Source organism: Elephantulus edwardii, unplaced genomic scaffold (assembly GCF_000299155.1).
Source record: "Elephantulus edwardii isolate Elephantulus edwardi_28Jun2011 unplaced genomic scaffold, EleEdw1.0 scaffold00117, whole genome shotgun sequence".
In the NCBI taxonomy this organism is placed as follows: Eukaryota; Metazoa; Chordata; class Mammalia; order Macroscelidea; family Macroscelididae; genus Elephantulus; species Elephantulus edwardii.
In genome coordinates, this window is record NW_006399867.1 from 7,562,350 (window position 1) to 7,579,796 (window position 17,447).

Sequence of the window (17,447 nt, forward strand, 5' to 3'; positions counted from 1 at the left end):
CTTGAACTTCTTCCTTCATCACCATAGGCTCTTGCTCATATGTTATTTCTTTAAATTCCTCTGTATCTGCCAATTCCTTTCTAGATAATGACTCAATGACTAGCATAGCTATTTTCAACATCTCAGTTTATCCCATGTCCCAGGGGGTTTAGTTTTGCTTACTTGCAGCAAGAAATGTTTGAAAACGGGCTATGCTGTCAACAGTGAACACGTTAGTTCCACTGAGGCTATGAGTGCACTCCTTTAAAGGCTAGATGTGACCCAGGTTTAGAAAGTCAGGCTGGTAGTAGATGATGGCATTTTAACCTTACAAGTGTGGCTGTTAATTTGCAAAAGAATAAGAAAGATAAGATTTACATTTCAGCTTCTGGGGAATAGTAATCTCTGCAGCATGAAAGATGCCATAGTTAATAATCATGACCAGTAGAGTAATAGTTCTTTGATGGGAGGACATTTTTAAGAGTAGGCATTAACTACTTACTTAATTACTTAATTAAACTATTTAACCTTTTAAAGACAACTTAATTTTTATCTATTTATTTTATTTTGTGGTCGGTTTTCCCCCCCTTCTTTTCCCTCAAAATTTGTGTGATTCCTAGGATGGTTGCAGAGTTTGGAACCATTTTGGGTAGCTGATCTTGCATTTTCGACCACTCTTCTTGGGCAGTTTCTAGAGGACATGGAGGCATATGCTGAGGTAAACATATATAGAAGGGGAAGAAAAGCAGGTCTTGAATGCAGTAGAGATATTTTAAAATAACTTAGATGACCTGAACTTGAAGCGTCCAATAGAAAACTATTGCAAGATGTGGGAGTTATCCCCATAAAAAATGTTTTAAAACCAGCAGCAGTAGGTCATCACTCTAAAGATTTGTAAAGCTTAAAATTCTCTTGGTAGCTAGCAGTTTTCAGAAGGTGTTTTCTCTCATAATTTTTGTCACTCCAAAAATTTTTTTAAAAAACATCATAATACAAAATGTTTATCAATGGTTGGAAAATAAAATTTGTTCTCCAAACTTGCACTTAAATCACAACCCATTACAATGTTGATAACATAATCTTGCTTACTAAAATTGAAGTATATTTGGAAGCAGTAAGACCAGTTGATTTTTGTGTAAAAACTGCCCACAGATATGTATTGGAGATCTTGAGTCATGCTTTGGAGCATAAGACTTGTACTGCTATACCACCAACGTGGTCTCTTGGGATGACTGAAGCCTCTATTCGTGGTCTCTGTTAATCCCTCTTGACCCTACTGCATAGCCTGGTTGATCTTGATCTACCATTTTTGTTAGGTGGTCAAGGATTTAGTAAGGACTTAGCTTTTCCTTTCCTTCATACTTTTGGTACTTCTTCCAAACACAAATACTAATTTTTTTAACAGTGCTAATGTTTGCCCTCTTTCAATGAAAGGTGATGAAACATTTTAATTTCTACATCTCCCACCACTGCCCCCCTTAGCTAGAATGTGTATTATTCTCCCTAACTTAAATTCAAAGCTGATCAACCTTAGCTTTTGGAAATGTGATTTCTTCTAATTTTCTTTTGTTTTTATTATTATGTGTGGGTTTATATTGGTTATGGATTACTTTAGGCATGACAATCAGCTTTGATTAATTTATCCCTATATGGAACTGTCTAGTATATATAATAATACTTATTTCTCTAAATGTATGCACACATAATCCTGTTATATCTCTCACACAGGTCTGGGTAGGCAAAGAAAATTATTTCCTTAAACAATTAGCCTTATTATTGTTGAAATAATTAAGAAAAAGAATCTCTTTTATTTAGATGCATGGTTCCCTTCCTCTAGGCTAAAATTCCTCTTTAAGAAATCTAATGCAAAGTTAATTGACTAAGATTTGGGAGCTTATTTTTTTCTGTGTGTGGATTATTTTTTAAAAATTAATGTCCTACTTGAATTCACACCTAGGATCTCAGCCATGTGGCCTCTGGGGAGTCAGTGGATGAGGATGTTCCTCCTCCGTCAGTGTCCTTACCGAAGCTGGCCGCGCTTCTCCGGGTGTTCAGCACTGTGGTCAGGAGCATTGGGGAGCGTTTCAGCCCGATTCGAGGTCCTCCCATTACTGAGGCGTATGTAACAGATGTAAGTGGTGTTGGGTGTTACAAGTTTCAAATGATAAAATTATTTTTTATTTTAGATAATAGTTAAACTGTTGGTATTTATCATTTGTTTAGTGTGTATATGCATGTATGTATATGTGTATCTGGTACAACCAAGAAGGTAGGGAATTTTACAGACATTGTCTCCCAGCCCACTTGCACTCCCCTCAGGATAAAAAGGCTACTCTGAAATTTTACTCATGTTCTTATTCTTAATGGTATTTTTGCCTTTAAATTTTTAGCCTCCTTGAGGGAAAAAAAAGTAAATTTCTTTGAGCATGACACAGTGAAACTGCTTGATGGTTGGATATCAAAAGATAGAAAAATTTTAAATGTTTTAAAAATGTCAAATTCAGTGTCGTGTAGTCGATTCCAATTGATAACAACCCTCCATTGAGTTTTTGAGCTGTACATAGTGAAGAATCAGCCCATTTTTCTCCAATGGAGTTGTTAGAGGATACCCTTTGCTAGAGATGGGCAGCTCTCTTCAGACTATGCCATCAGATCTTCTTTAAAATATGTAATTATTTGTTTATTTCAACCAGGAGCTAGCTATACTGCTTCAGGTCAGCATTTGTAGACAGAATACAGGATGTTACATGTGTAATTCTTGGTAGCTAATTAATTGGGTTTGAACAGATTTGTCAGATTGTAAAGATTATTAAAACCAGAATACTGATATTTTAAACTGAATCAAAATGATGTGTATTTTTCATTTTTACTATTTAAAAGATGGCTGCTTAAAAGTTGTGTCAGTATTGAAATAGACACTTAATCCAAATATAAAACAAAAGGAAATGAGCCTCATAATTATTTATGAAAGTGTGATCTACTCCTTTCTGAAGGCCTTTTTTAGACTTTTGCAAATTATTTATAAAAACAAAATGGTAACGCAGTGGTTGCGTAGTACAGATATTATTTTTAGCATTAGTTTTTTTTTTCTAAGCTATTTTTAAATAGAAACATTGATCATAAACACTGATCAATTCAGTAATATTTCTGTTGCTGAAAATGACATAATTACTATCATTTTCAAATGTGTTTAGAATAAAGCTATTTTTCTTTCCAAGGGACAATTAATATTCATGAACTTTAATAATTTACTTAAGAAAATGACTTCATGTTTAATAGTGATTTTTAAAAGCTTAAGAACTAGATTGTAGTGTTAGTGGACTGTTCCCATGCTGTTAATACTGTTACTAGTCCAAGTTCTGTGGTATGTCATGATTATAAAGATTCTGAATGATAAGCTGTTTAGTGACTTTGGTGGCGAAAGGATGTGGGTATATAGAAACTAGAGGGCAGATTCCAATTCCTGTCACAGTAGTTCCTTGCAACATTTTCGTCAATATCATTTTGTATATTGTACTAATTACCACTAGTCAGTTACTGAGAACTAGAATATTAAGAGACTACAGGCAAGGCAGGCGTGTACTTTGCTGTTGAAACTGCATTAGATACAAAATACATTCTTTCTCTGTGCAAGCATGTAAATTATTTTAAAAAATGTCTTGTTTTCCCCATTTGCAGGTTCTGTACAGAGTAATGAGATGTGTGACGGCTGCAAACCAAGTGTTTTTTTCTGAGGCTGTGTTGACAGCTGCTAATGAGTGTGTTGGTGTTTTGCTCGGCAGCTTGGATCCTAGTATGACTATACATTGTGACATGGTCATTACGTATGGATTAGATCAGCTGGAGAACTGCCAGACTTGTGGTACAGATTATATCATCTCAGTCTTGAATTTGCTCACATTGGTATGTGAATTGTTCTTTTTCTTTGCCTTTCAGTGTGTTGGCTTATTCAGGTCCTTGAAATTAAATTGATGTGGAAGATAATGAAGAACTTTGCATCTTATTAGAGTGCAATAAATAGTCTTATGCTCTATTTAATGTAATATGCTTTTGCTTACTCTCTGTACTTTTTATACACACTATTTAAGGAGGTTTTTTTAATAGCAGTTTTGAGAAGCCCTATTTGAAGCTTCCTATGTACTTGCTGTTCCTTTATTCCTATAACTTTAAAAACCTGTCACACACGCCATGCCATCTTTTCCCTGCCCCCTGTTTTTTATTATAGACATTTTGGGGCATATAGCAAAGACAACAATATAAGAAATCTCTGCGTGTTTAATACTTGGCTTCCAGAAATAGACATTTATTCTAAAAAATACATGGCCCATCTGGAGTCATCCATTCCCCTCTGACACTCTGCCTCCTCCTTTCTTTCTGTTCTTGCATTCCCAGGAGGATTATTTCACAACAAATTCTAGGCATTCTACTGAGTGCTTATGCCAGAGTTATACCTCTCTTTGCCAGTGTGAAAAATGTCTATTTTTAAGTGTAAACACATGTATCCTTAAATATCTAATTTTTTTCTGAAATTTTGGTAAAATGTTTTACCATTTTAACTATTTTCAAGTATACTATCTCCTGGCATTAATCATTAATGGTATGCAATCATTACCATTATTTTCTTGTAAAATTTTTCACTACCCCAAACAGAAACTCTGTACCCATTAAGTAATAATCCTCCATTTCCCCCTCCCAAGACTCGCCTCATTAAGCAATAATTCTCTGTTTACCCCTCACCCTCAACAACTCCACCTCTCAGCCTGTGGTGATCACAGATTTGTTTTCTTTCTGTGTCTTTGTCTGTTACAGATATTTCACAAAATAGGATCATACAATAGTTACCTTTTTCTGTCTGGCTTATTTCATGTATCACAGTGTTTTCTAGATTCATTCATACAGTAGCGTGTATCAGAACTTTCTTTTTTATGTCCGAATTGTCCATTGTATTTATATAACTTGTTTGGTTATCCATTGATGGGACACTGCTGTAGTGAATGCTGATAGATGAATGTTTGAATACCCTTCAAGTTTTTAATTATATCCTGAAATGAAATTTCTGGGTCATATGGCAGTCCTGTATTTAGTGTTTGGAGCCACTGCCAAACTGCTTTCTATAATATCAGCACCATTTTGCATCTCAACATTTATAGATTGCAATTTCTGCCCATCTTAGTCAACATTTGTTATATCTTCTTAATTTTTGTTTTATGATGGTAGCCATCCTTGTTACTGTGAAGTGTGGCATCTCGTTGTGGTTCTGTGCATTGATGGCAGTTGTTTTATTTATTGAATGATGATGCACATTTTCCATATTGTTGACTGGCCGTTAGCTCTTTTGTCTCCTTTTTTGCTGCAGGGGTGGTTTGTCTGTTCTATTTAAAAATTTTAGTAGCATGATATAAGGCATTAAAAATAACTTACATGTAATACTTTTTACTTATTCTTTTAGATTGTTGAACAGATAAATACAAAACTGCCATCATCATTTGTAGAAAAATTGTTTATACCATCATCTAAACTACTGTTTTTGCGTTATCATAAAGAAAAGGAGGTAAGTAATATATTGATAATAATGCAATCATGTTGGTCTTTGAAGAGTTTGTCTAGAGTCAAGAGTTTGACTAGAGTTGCTTACAAGGCCATATGTGTGAAATGATACATATTTGGCTTTAGAATACAGTAATTGTAATGCTTTTTTTGGTATTTTTTTATTTGTTGGTTGTTTTCTAGTATGGATACGTTGAAGAACGATATGCCAAATAATTTTTAATAATGTTCATAGTTTTTACTAATTAAATTTTCATAAAAAGGTGCTTTCTCTACTGTTCCCTAGTCAGATCTGCTGTAGATTTTCCACTTTGTTTTGGAAACACCTTTAAACTATTGTCTGTGCATGTGTTTGATAACTACTGTTGATACATTTGATAACTGTTATGCAGAATGAAATAAACCAGTCACAAAGGACAGATACTGTATGAACCCAGTACTATAAAAGCTTGTATAAAAAGTTGACAAAAATAATGTGGAAAAAAAATTTAAAAATCTAAGTTTACTGGCCTTATAGAGACCCTGGCCCACAGTTGCTCTTAAACCTGCAATAAAACTCACCCTCTGGGCTCAGTTTTTATCCAAACGGTAGACATGCCTTTAAAGGTTAGCTTCATAAACTTTGACTCAAATCACAATATCAGTGAAAAGAGTATTAAAAAAAATGTTAGCCGTTTTGATCACCCACTATTTGCAGCCAAGTATACTAGTCAGTGAATTTATAGCTGTTAATTTGGTTGGTATGGTAACTACTAAGGAAATACATTTTCTTTGCTGTGTAATTGTAGATGTTTTATTTTCCATTTGATTTTTGTTTCCCTGGATTTTTTTTTTCCTTTTAAGGTTGTTGCTGTAGCCCATGCTGTTTATCAAGCAGTGCTTGGCCTGAAGAATATCCCTGTGTTGGAGACAGCCTATAAGTTAATTTTAGGAGAAATGACTTGTGCCCTAAACAACTTGTTACATAGTCTGCAACTTCCTGATGCCTGCTCTGAAATAAAGCATGAGGCTTTTAAGAATCATGTATTCAACATAGACAATGCAAAATTTGTAGTAATATTTGACCTCAGTGCCCTGACTACAATTGGAAATGCCAAAAACTCACTGATTGGGGTGAGTTTTTATTCGTGATGACTTTATGTTTTCCCACTGCATGCTGTTGCATAATGTACATGTTAGCACATACCTGGATGAGTACAATTAGAAGGAATAGTTTCTTGCCACTGTGTTCTGCTGTATTCTTATTGATTTCAGTTTCTAGAAAATGTCTTTCATGAGTGTTTCTATGTGTTTTAAAACCAAACCGAATCCTCTGTTCTCTAGTCAGTTCTGGCTCTTGGACCCTCTGTTGGGTTTTCTGGAGCTCTAAATCTTACCTGTCTTTATCCCTCTAAGAGTTGCAGGTGGATTTGAACTGTCAGTGTTTTGCTTGCTACCCAATATGTACATCTTGTTTCCACTGCTCCTATTTACTTTAGCCTGTTTATAGAAACATTTTCAGTAGTCTCCACAGTGTGAGTTTGCATATTATTGTTGTTGTTAGGGGCCATCAAGTAGACTACATCCTGTAGCAACCCAGTAAACAACAGACCTGCACCTATTCTGTACCATCCCACAATCTCTGATATGCTCAAGGCCATTGTTCCAGTCACTGGGTCAGTCTCTCCTCTTGGATGTCTTTATGAACACTCCATTTTTCTAGAGGAGCATTCATTAACACTTTGTTTTGGAAAACAATTACGGAGTTTCTTTTCTCCCTTTTAAGAAACGTAGGGAGCTCTGGTAGCCTAGTGGCAAGAAGCTGTACTGCAATCCCAGAGGTGTGCAGTTCAAATCCACCAGATGCTCTGCTGGAGAAGGAGGGGCAGTCTCCTCCTCTACCTGTCAGATCCAATTTGACGGTATACACACAAAATAATAAAATAAAATATGAAAGAAAAAAAAGAAACTTGAAGTTACTCTGCATTTATTTGTAGTTACTATTTTTGCAATTTTTTTATCTCATTGGATCAGGATTAGTTTGAAAATGCATAGTTTGTATGGGACAAATGAGGGAGAATTCAAAGTTTGGTGTTTGTTCTTAATGTTTCACCAAGTTGCTTCATTTTACTCCATTGTGGCTCCTCCTCTGCTAGTTATAGCTTTTGTGTTAGAGCTATTTTATATGCTCTATTTGATTTTTCTTTTTCTAAACATTCACATAGTGTACAGATTTGAGGAAGAAATTTATGTCTTGCACTCTGGAAACTAGGAGGGGATTTGGGATGAGGCACTCATGGGAGATAGAATATCTTAACAGTAGTAAGAAATTTGCAAGGGTAGAAAAGGCATAGATGGCACTGACTCAAGTAGGCAGAATATGCCTCTTCCTCATGGACGGACCTCTGTTGTCATCAGCTGTACGGGGAAAAATGAGAAAATGGGTTTTGCTATCAGAAGGGCTTTGTTTAGACCAAAAAACAAAAAACCAAGCCCCAGACTACTGTCACTGAGACTCCAACTCATTACAACCCTCCCTTGGGTTTCTGAGCTTGTAGATCTTTACAGGAGACTGCCCATCTATCTTCCTGGAGCGTCTCAGCTGCCGGCAGTTGGATTAACAGCTCCAATCTCCAGTGACCATGCCACCAGGGATCCTTTTATTTAGGAAAGGGGTCAACATATGTATCCCTCCTTAAAAGTCAACTTTTATTGGAATAATTTACAACTACAAAAATCCAAGAATTTTAGTATATTCATAACAATAAGTTTATTGGAACACAGTTTCTGTCGTTTGTTTGCATTTGGGTCTTATTTTTCTAACTCTAATGATAGAATTGAGGAGTTTGTGATGCTGGGACAGATGATATATGATCCTCAAAGCCTAAAATATTATTAACTTGTCTTTAAAAACCCAAACTATTTGCCAACCCTTGTTCTACTATAGCGATTCCAAATTTAAAATGACAGTTTTGTCATTGTTGTTGTTGAAATGTTTGTTTTTAAAAGGTAAACTCTTTATTTGTGAACTTATGTACATCTCTATGGAGAGGAGCCAAGCGTTTACTTTTCTCTTGTACATCATCAGATGTGGGCGCTGTCTCCAACGGTGTTTGCACTTCTGAGTAAGAATCTGATGATTGTGCATGGTGACCTGGCCGTCCACTTCCCTGCCATTCAGTATGCTGTGCTCTACACATTGTATTCTCACTGTACCAGGTACCATATTGGTAGCTACTTCTTTAGAAAAAAGAAATTTACTATTTTTTGGGAGGATGGGGCGGTTCAAAATACAAATTGTTTTTTAAAAAAATACATGTTAGTTCATCTTTGCGATTACTTTTTTCCTTCTTCCTTAAAGAAGAGATGATCTATGCTTTGTCTTTTAGGCACGATCACTTTATATCCAGTAGTCTTAGTTCTTCATCGCCTTCTCTGTTTGATGGAGCTGTGATCAGTACTGTAACTACAGCCACCAAAAAGCATTTCTCGATAATATTAAATCTTCTGGGAATGTTGCTTAAGAAAGATAACCTTAACCAGGATACAAGGTAACTAAGTTAGCTTTTGTAATACTAACTGAGTGAGAAATGTGGTTGGTGTCTAGAGATAGGCAAGAGAAGTCTTCACATACAATTATGTCCCTTCCCCCAGCCCCCAATGCAAAAATATATTTGGACAAATGTTTTAATGTTCTTCACTATGATTTATGTTTGTTTGAGGAGATTGTGGAGGGTTTTATAATTGTTCTTTTTTAAGGCATGTAACCATTTTGGCAAAATAATTCTCTAGTAAAAATGCTTGTATCTTACTACTCAAAATATTTGTGATCTGATTTTTTTTTAAGAAAACAAGTCAATAGAATAAGATTTTTTTTATGTTGTTTTTATTTATTTATTAACTGAGACTCACTTATTTTGTTGCAGGAAACTCTTAATGACCTGGGCATTGGAAGTGGCTGTTCTAATGAAAAAATCTGAAACATATGCACCTTTATTTTCTCTTCCGTCTTTCCATAAATTTTGCAAAGGACTTTTAGCCAACAGTAAGGTTTTATGATTTGGCTTTTACTAGTCAATTCTTGAAAAGGAGATAGATCTTCAGTAATGAGAGGGAGACTGTCTTTTTTTTAAAAAAAAAAATTTAAAAATTTTTTTATTTTTATTGTATTATTTTTATGAGTACCGTCAAATCAGATCTGACTGGTACAGGAGGAGATTGCCCCCTCCTTCTCCAGCAGAACATCTAGTGGATTTGAACTGCATACCTCTGGGATTGCAGTGCAGTGTCTTGCCACTAGGCCACCAGAGCAAGGGAGACTGTCTTGAGCACTTCCTTCTGTCGGGAAGTCTGTAAGCCCCACTTTCATGACACATGCATAGCCAATCTTATTTTATATCATTTTTAGTCTTAACATGGTTGTTGCTGTGTACTGTTGCATCAGAACCAACCTATAGCTGACCCACCAGCGGGTTTTCAGAGGTGGTTTCCCCATCCTTCTCCCACAGAGCAGATGATGGCCTTGAACTGCATGCCTTCAGGGTTGCAGTGCAGCTTCTTGCCACTTGACTATTAGAGCTCCCTTTACATACTAAATACATTTGCACAGGCATAATTCATGTACCATAGAGATTGTGAGAACTGCGACCTTTGTAAGGTGGAAACCCATCCGAGTAGGAAAGCTCAGGTATTTTCCACTAAAATGAAATGGAGAAAGTGCACCCTGTTAAAGATCAAGAACATCTAAGAACTGCAAAAACATGGTCATCTTGTCAGATTCTGATTCTTAAAGTTTTCTATAAATGTATTCATGTGTTATTGAAAAATAGCTATATATATAAGTTATTTAAAGTTACTGTAAAGCTTTTCTAGAAGTGTGTACATTGCATATACTTTTTTCTAGCTTAAAATATTTTACTTTGTTAAAATCTTTATATGAAGCTGTGTGGCTTAGTGGTTAAGGAGTTGCACTTCATATCCCAAAGGCATGTGGTTCAAATCCTCCAGCTGCTCTGAGAAGGAAAGGTAGCCAGTCTCCTCCTGTGCAGTTGAAAACTCAATGGAGCAGTGAGTCAGTTCCAACTCAATGGTACATAACAATTAAAGTCCATATAAATACTGATTTAAATATTTTTAAATATTCATAAGAATTACATTTATCATGTTACATAATCATCACTATCCATTTCCAAAAGTTTATTATCTCCATAAAGAGAAACTTAATATCCCTTCAGCAATTCACAGTACATTCTCCCAAACCTGTGTTTACTGCTAATAAACTTTTGTCCCTCTTTTAGCTCTTCTAAATATTTATATATGGGAAATCACTGTGTATTTGTCCTTTTGTGGCTCTTTATTCAGCATAATGTTTCTAAAGTTCACTCGTTTTGTAGTATGTATAGTAGAATTTCGTTTTTTTCTTATGGTTGAATAATATTCCATTTATTTATACTTTGTTTATTCCTCCGTTGATGAGCACTTGGATTATTTCCTCTTTTGGATTTTGTGCATAACGCTGCAGTGAACATTGCCCTTCCCATTATCTGTTTGAGACCTTGTTTTCGAGTTTTTGCGTATATTCCTGATAGAATTGCTGGGTCAGGTAATTCTATGCTTAATTTTTTTGAGAAACTCCCAGAATGTTTCCCATAGCAGCAATCCCGTTTTACATTCTACCAGTAGTGCATGCATGAGAGGGCTTCTGTTTCTCTAGATCTTTGCCAAAATTTGTTATTTTAATTTTTTGATAAGATAATGAGTGTGAAGTGTTAGGCAGTCATCTCACTGTGGTTTTGATTTGTATTTCCCATATGACTAATAACATTGAACACATTTTCATGGACCTGTTGTTCAGTTTTATGTTTTCTTTGGAGAACTATGTACTTAGGTCTTCGCGTATTTTTAACTTGAATTATTATGTCTTTTTGTTGTTGAGTTGCAAAAGTTTTTAATGTATTGTGAATATCACATCCTTAGCCAGATACATCATTACCAAATATTTCCTCTAATTATATTAGTTGTCTTTTTACTACCTGATTAAAGTCTTTTGAGGCAAATTTTTCAATTTGATAAAGTCCACTTTCTTTTTCTTTGTTGCTTATACATTTTTTTTTATTAAATTTTTTTTAATTATTATTTTATTATTTTGTGTGTGTACCGTCAAATTGGATCTGACTGGTACAGGAGGAGTGTTGCTTATACTTTTGATGTCAGATCTAAAAAAAGTGAGGTTTTACCCCTTTTCCTTCTTACGCTTAGGTCATTGCTCCCCTTTGAGTCAATTGGCATAGATGGTGTGAGATCCTGATCCAGCTTGACCCCAGCACCATTTATTAAAGAGATGATTATTTTACCATTTAACCCTTATCAAAAGACAGTCATAGATATCTAAGTTAACTTCTTAATTCTCAATTCTGTGTTGTTGTTTTTTATGTCACTATATTTAATTACTATTTTGATTATACTTTATAGTACATTTTTAGATTGATGCATTTCCCTTGTACTACTCTCCTCTTTTTCAAAATTGTTTTGCCTGTTCCAGGCCTATTCAAACAGTGTGGGGCGCATAGGGGTGGCAGTTAACAAAGGGGAAGAATATTAACCTCACAGAGGGGAAGAATCTCCATCAGCAGCAGTAGAAAGACATGTCTCACCATGTTCCACATCACGTTCCACACCTCCCCGAGCTCTGCTTTTCTGCTGGGTTTGAGAACTTTTTGCAGTGACTGCACACAACTCTCATATAATACTGATGATTTCAGAGTGTAGTAAGGAATTATCAGGCCACAGTGGTTGAAACACTCAGGATACAGTTCTTCCATCAGGATAGCTTCTGAGACATACTTATAGGCAAGCTATGCTCTGACGTTGGCCTCTGCCCTGTTCTGCTAGGGCAGATGTTACATAGCTTTTATATCTCTGCAGTTTATGTACCACTGCCACATACATGCCCAACATACACTCCCATGTAGAAATTGTCATGAAGTTGTGTAATTCATAGCATTTACCAAAAATATCATTTTCTCTCCCTTGTATTAATGAGATCATTTACTTTGGTCAAGTTTTATATATTTAACTCACATTTGATGTTGACTTTAATTTTTAATAGCTCTGGTGGAAGATGTGAATATTTGTCTGCAAGCATGCAGCAGTCTACATGCCCTGTCCTCATCTTTGCCTGATGATCTTTTACACAGGTAAGTGCTAAAGATCCCCCTTGGCCCTAGGGCACTGATAACTTGGAAGTAATTACTATAATTGCTATTTTGCCTTTTCTTTTTTTTAGATGTGTAGATGTTTGCCGTGTTCAACTAGTTCATAGTGGAACTCGTATTCGACAAGCATTTGGAAAACTGTTGAAGTCAATTCCTCTAGATGTTGTCCTAAGGTATAACTGTTTTGGGGGCAAAGATACTTGCTGTGTTTTTATTGCCTAATAATTGTCTAGTTTAGGAAAAGACGAAGGGCCTATAGTGAGTTGCTGGCTTGTCTCGGTGATGCACATCAGGGCAAGGAGTGAGTCTTAGACAACTTGAAGGCACAACAGCAACAACAGTGAAGTTTACAAGGTGCTTCCTGTCACAGATGGAATTGCATAGTTTCAGAAAAAACAAAATTTTACATTTTTAATAAGCTTGCTAACTTTATGAGATTTAGGACAGAATAATCTACTATCAAAATTTATTTCTTTATTTCTAAGTAGTTCATATATCTAATAAACTAAACTGTCATTGAAAATGTGTTTTTATATTCTGTTGACCTGAGAGATTTAAGATTTTAAAGTCTTAAAGTGATAATACCATTTCTGTATCTGAAAGTCTTAATATTTTTATGATTTTTTCCTTCTAAGTTAGTTAGCAAGAAGATAACCCATTTTCAATGTGCATAAACCTTTTGACTAACATCCCTTTTCAATATGTGTAAACCTTTCAAATACAATATTCTGCATATTGATATCTTTACTTTCTGTTTACAGTAATAACAGTCACACAGAAATTCAAGAAATTTCTTTGGCATTGAGAAGTCACATGAGTAAAGCACCAAGTAACACATTTCATCCACAAGATTTCTCTGATGTTATTAGTTTCATTTTGTATGGCAATTCTCATAGAACAGGGTAAGACATTTCTTTGACTATTACATTTGGGCACAATAATTAAAGTATACTTGACTGTCTTTTTTAAAAAATTTTACTAATTTTAATGAACATTTACAGGGATTTTGGATTTCCATTCATTCATTCTTACACTATTTTCTCTGAGTTGACTGTCTTTACCCCTACCTCCATTATTGAGGAGTACCTCTGGAGGTGGGGGATGGGGGAGTGAAAATGAACATTGTACTTGGATGGGTGGTTTTAGTTTTCAGCAGTAGGAAATACAATTCAGAAGGTGACATCTGAAAAAGCAAAAATAAACTGTGAAATTAAGTAATAACTTGATTGCTTTATAAAGTTCAGATAGAGTAATCAGTGCTTTGGAAAGGAAGTGGTATAATGATTGGTTCTAGTGAATGTTACTTTATCCTGACAATCAAATTACTCTGAGCCCCATCCCAGCAGGTTTTTCAGAATGAATATAGTACTTCAAAGATTGATAGGTTTTACCTTTCTGGAGTAGGAAAAATTACAGTCTTTCCTACACCTTCATCCCTTTTGTCATTTTCTTTTAAAGTTAGTAAAATGAAGTTCTTATTGTCTGTTAAATACCAAACTGCTTTCCCCAGGAAGGACAATTGGTTAGAAAGATTGTTCTATAGCTGCCAGCGACTGGATAAGCGTGACCAATCCACGATTCCCCGCAATCTCCTGAAGACAGATGCTGTCCTGTGGCAGTGGGCCATTTGGGAGGCAGCACAGTTCACTGTTCTTTCTAAGCTGAGGACCCCACTGGGCAGAGCGCAAGACACCTTCCAGACAATTGAAGGTAATCGATGCTTTATGCTTTTACAAACTGGGTGATGCAAATTCTTTCTTAATATATTAAGAAAAATATTTATGAATTTCTGACTTTAAAAGCAAAGAAAGTTAACCTTTCTCTCTCAGCATTTTGCTAGCTAATCTCTTAGGCATTTTTGTTTGAACAAAATTTTATTAATAGTTGTTTTGGAAGCAATATGAGTATTTGTTTGCTTTTAAAACTTGGATTTACTTGGGAAAAAGAATAAAACCTATTTTTTCCCTAAAGTGAGAGATCTCTAATGTTAGCTATAGTAAAACATTTAAAAGTTCTAAAATGTTGGATAAACAGGATACTTGATCTGTGTGAATGTGTAAAGTTAAGATTAAGAATTAAAATTAAATATTTTTTCTTATAAAAAATGTGGAATGTTGCCTTTACTTTTTAGGTATCATTAGAAGCCTTGCAGCACACACATTAAACCCTGATCAGGATGTCAGTCAGTGGACAACCGCAGAGAATGATGAAGGCCACAGTAGCAACCAGCTTAGACTTGTTCTTCTTCTGCAATATCTAGAAAATCTGGAAAAATTAATGTATAATGCATATGAGGGATGTGCTAATGCGTTAACGTCACCCCCAAAGGTTGGTTTCCATGGGAAAGTTGGCTTTGTAGCTTACATTGTTAGATCTGACAGCATGTACAGAGCTGAAACCTCAGTAGACTTACTGCTTGGATTGTGGGTACTTGAGACTCTAAAATCAGTTCTGAGATCCTCTTTCCCTTTACTCCATAGGTCATTAGAACTTTTTTCTATACCAATCGTCAGACTTGTCAAGACTGGCTCACTCGGATCCGACTTTCTATCATGAGGGTTGGATTGTTGGCAGGCCAGCCTGCTGTCACAGTGAGGCATGGCTTTGACTTACTTACAGAAATGAAGACAAATAGTCTCTCTCAGGTAAAGTGTTATGTGTGAGATCCGTATTCAGTGTTGGAGAAAATTGGCTTAATATTTCCTTGGTATGTTTTAATCTGTGCACAGAATAAGTTGTAACTTTCATTTGTTTCCTGAGCTTTGATTCCAGTATTTTTTTAAGAGCATCAAGTACCAAAGTCACTTATTAATTAGAGCACTGAGTTGGAAAAAACCAAACAGATAAGTCTTAGAAAAAGCTCAGCCTCCTTAGAGGCAAGGATAGCGTGACTTCACCTCACGTATTTTGTATGTTGCTAGGAGAGGCTGTTCCTTGGAAAGGGATTTCATGTTTCAAAAGGTGAAGGGTCGGCAGAAAAGAGGAAGATCTCCCAGTGAGATGGATTGACACTGTGACTGCAGAAATAGATTAGTGTATCATATAATGAGGGTACAGAATTGGACAGGATTCAGTCTCTTGTTCATATGGTCGCTGTAAGTCGAACTTGACTCAGCGGCACCTAATAATAATAATTTAGAACACATTCAGAATGTGCATTTCTGTTACTCTAGAACTGTGACTTTAAAGTTTATTTTGAGGCATTTGGTCATGAGGGAAATAATTTTTATAATTCACCAGTGTTCAGTTTTTATCTTGTTAGAGGATTCTCATTAGATATTTATGGTTGAATATAAAAATAGTAAAATGTTTACCAGTTAAGGCAATATCAGTAGGTAAGTCAATCATCATTTAATTCATGTCATTGATGTGTAACTTTTGCATTGTTTCTTCTTGTGTAACTCCTGCAAGTGTTATAAGTAAAATATTTGGCTAACCTTTTCCTTAATATTGGTACAGACTGACACCCAGGTATTGTTAGCCATGTTTGTGGCCACTTCATATGTAACAACTTTAAGAATTTTATGCTGACAGAATATCACTGTTTTGAAAACAATTGTCAGATACATTTTACTGTACTGAAAAATATTTCTATTTTGGTCATGCACCCTAAATTTAGAGGTATTTGCATGGAAATAGTATTGAGGTTTTGTTTTCTGAACGCTGTTCTCAGGGAAATGAATTGGAAGTGACCATCATGATGGTGGTAGAAGCACTGTGTGAACTACACTGTCCTGAAGCTATACAGGGGCTTGCTGTCTGGTCATCTTGCATTGCTGGAAAAAATCTTCTTTGGATTAACTCAGTGGCTCAGCAGGCTGAAGGGAGGTAAATTAGAAGTCGTGTTTACAAAATGCTTTGTATTAATGCCTAAGGTGCACGCTGGTAGTCAGTGGCTAAGTGCTTGCTTAACTGCCAACCAGAAGGTCAGTATTTCAAACCTTGCAACTGTTCTGTGAGATAAAGATTAGCAGTCAGCTTCCATAAAGATTACACAGCCTGGAAACCACATGGCACAGTTCCACTTTGTCATTTTGGGTTACTCTCAATTGAAATTGACTGGATGGAAAAGGGCTTGTTTGGGCGTTTATTGGTAACTGGCACTGTAGTTTGTGTTAAAGCAATTTTATTCTATTTCAGTGATTAAAACATGCCATAAATCATTTCACTAGGAGAAGGATAGGCAGTCTCCTCCCATGCAATTAACCTCCTCTGAAAACCCACTGGAAAGTCAACTGTGGGTCAGTTCTGACTCTGCAGGACTTAACAACAACTTTATTTATTTTTTAATCTTTAGCCTATTATATTACTTAATACCAATATTTGAGTGTTTTTCTTTAATTAGAAGCAAATCTTACTGTTAGATGAGATCTGTGAATTACTGATTTTATAAATACATTTATACTTGATATTTAGCTGAGAACCTTTGGCTTTACAATCTGGTACAAATTACCCTTTGCCATCAGCATACCTGTTGGTTGGCTCTGTGAGTGGCAGACCTATTGAATAGGGGAATAAGCATGCACAGTAGTTTTTTGTGTCTACTTGTGCTCATTTCAGCAAATATAAGAATTAAAATTTTAGGGGAGCTCTGGTGGCCTAGTGGCAAGAAGCTGCACTGCAATCCCAGAGGAACACGGTTCAAATCCACCAGATGCTCTGCCAGAGAAGGAGGCGCAATATCCTCCTGTACCAGTCAGATCTGATTTGATGGTACACGCACACAAA

General features: G+C 35.7%; 1 protein-coding gene across 1 annotated transcript in view; it reads left to right on the forward strand.

The window, feature by feature from the left end:
- SMG1 (SMG1 phosphatidylinositol 3-kinase-related kinase) overlaps positions 1–17,447 on the forward strand; it is a 117,785-nt gene that overhangs the window by 55,948 nt on the left and 44,390 nt on the right. The window contains exons 9-23 of the mRNA XM_006892716.1: positions 600–697; positions 1,937–2,110; positions 3,658–3,882; positions 5,429–5,530; positions 6,370–6,639; positions 8,594–8,724; positions 8,895–9,056; positions 9,432–9,550; positions 12,614–12,701; positions 12,791–12,892; positions 13,481–13,621; positions 14,230–14,429; positions 14,851–15,047; positions 15,200–15,364; positions 16,393–16,547. Of these exons, the coding sequence (XP_006892778.1) occupies positions 600–697; positions 1,937–2,110; positions 3,658–3,882; positions 5,429–5,530; positions 6,370–6,639; positions 8,594–8,724; positions 8,895–9,056; positions 9,432–9,550; positions 12,614–12,701; positions 12,791–12,892; positions 13,481–13,621; positions 14,230–14,429; positions 14,851–15,047; positions 15,200–15,364; positions 16,393–16,547 (2,329 nt within the window). The remainder of the gene's footprint in view (positions 1–599; positions 698–1,936; positions 2,111–3,657; positions 3,883–5,428; positions 5,531–6,369; positions 6,640–8,593; positions 8,725–8,894; positions 9,057–9,431; positions 9,551–12,613; positions 12,702–12,790; positions 12,893–13,480; positions 13,622–14,229; positions 14,430–14,850; positions 15,048–15,199; positions 15,365–16,392; positions 16,548–17,447) is intronic.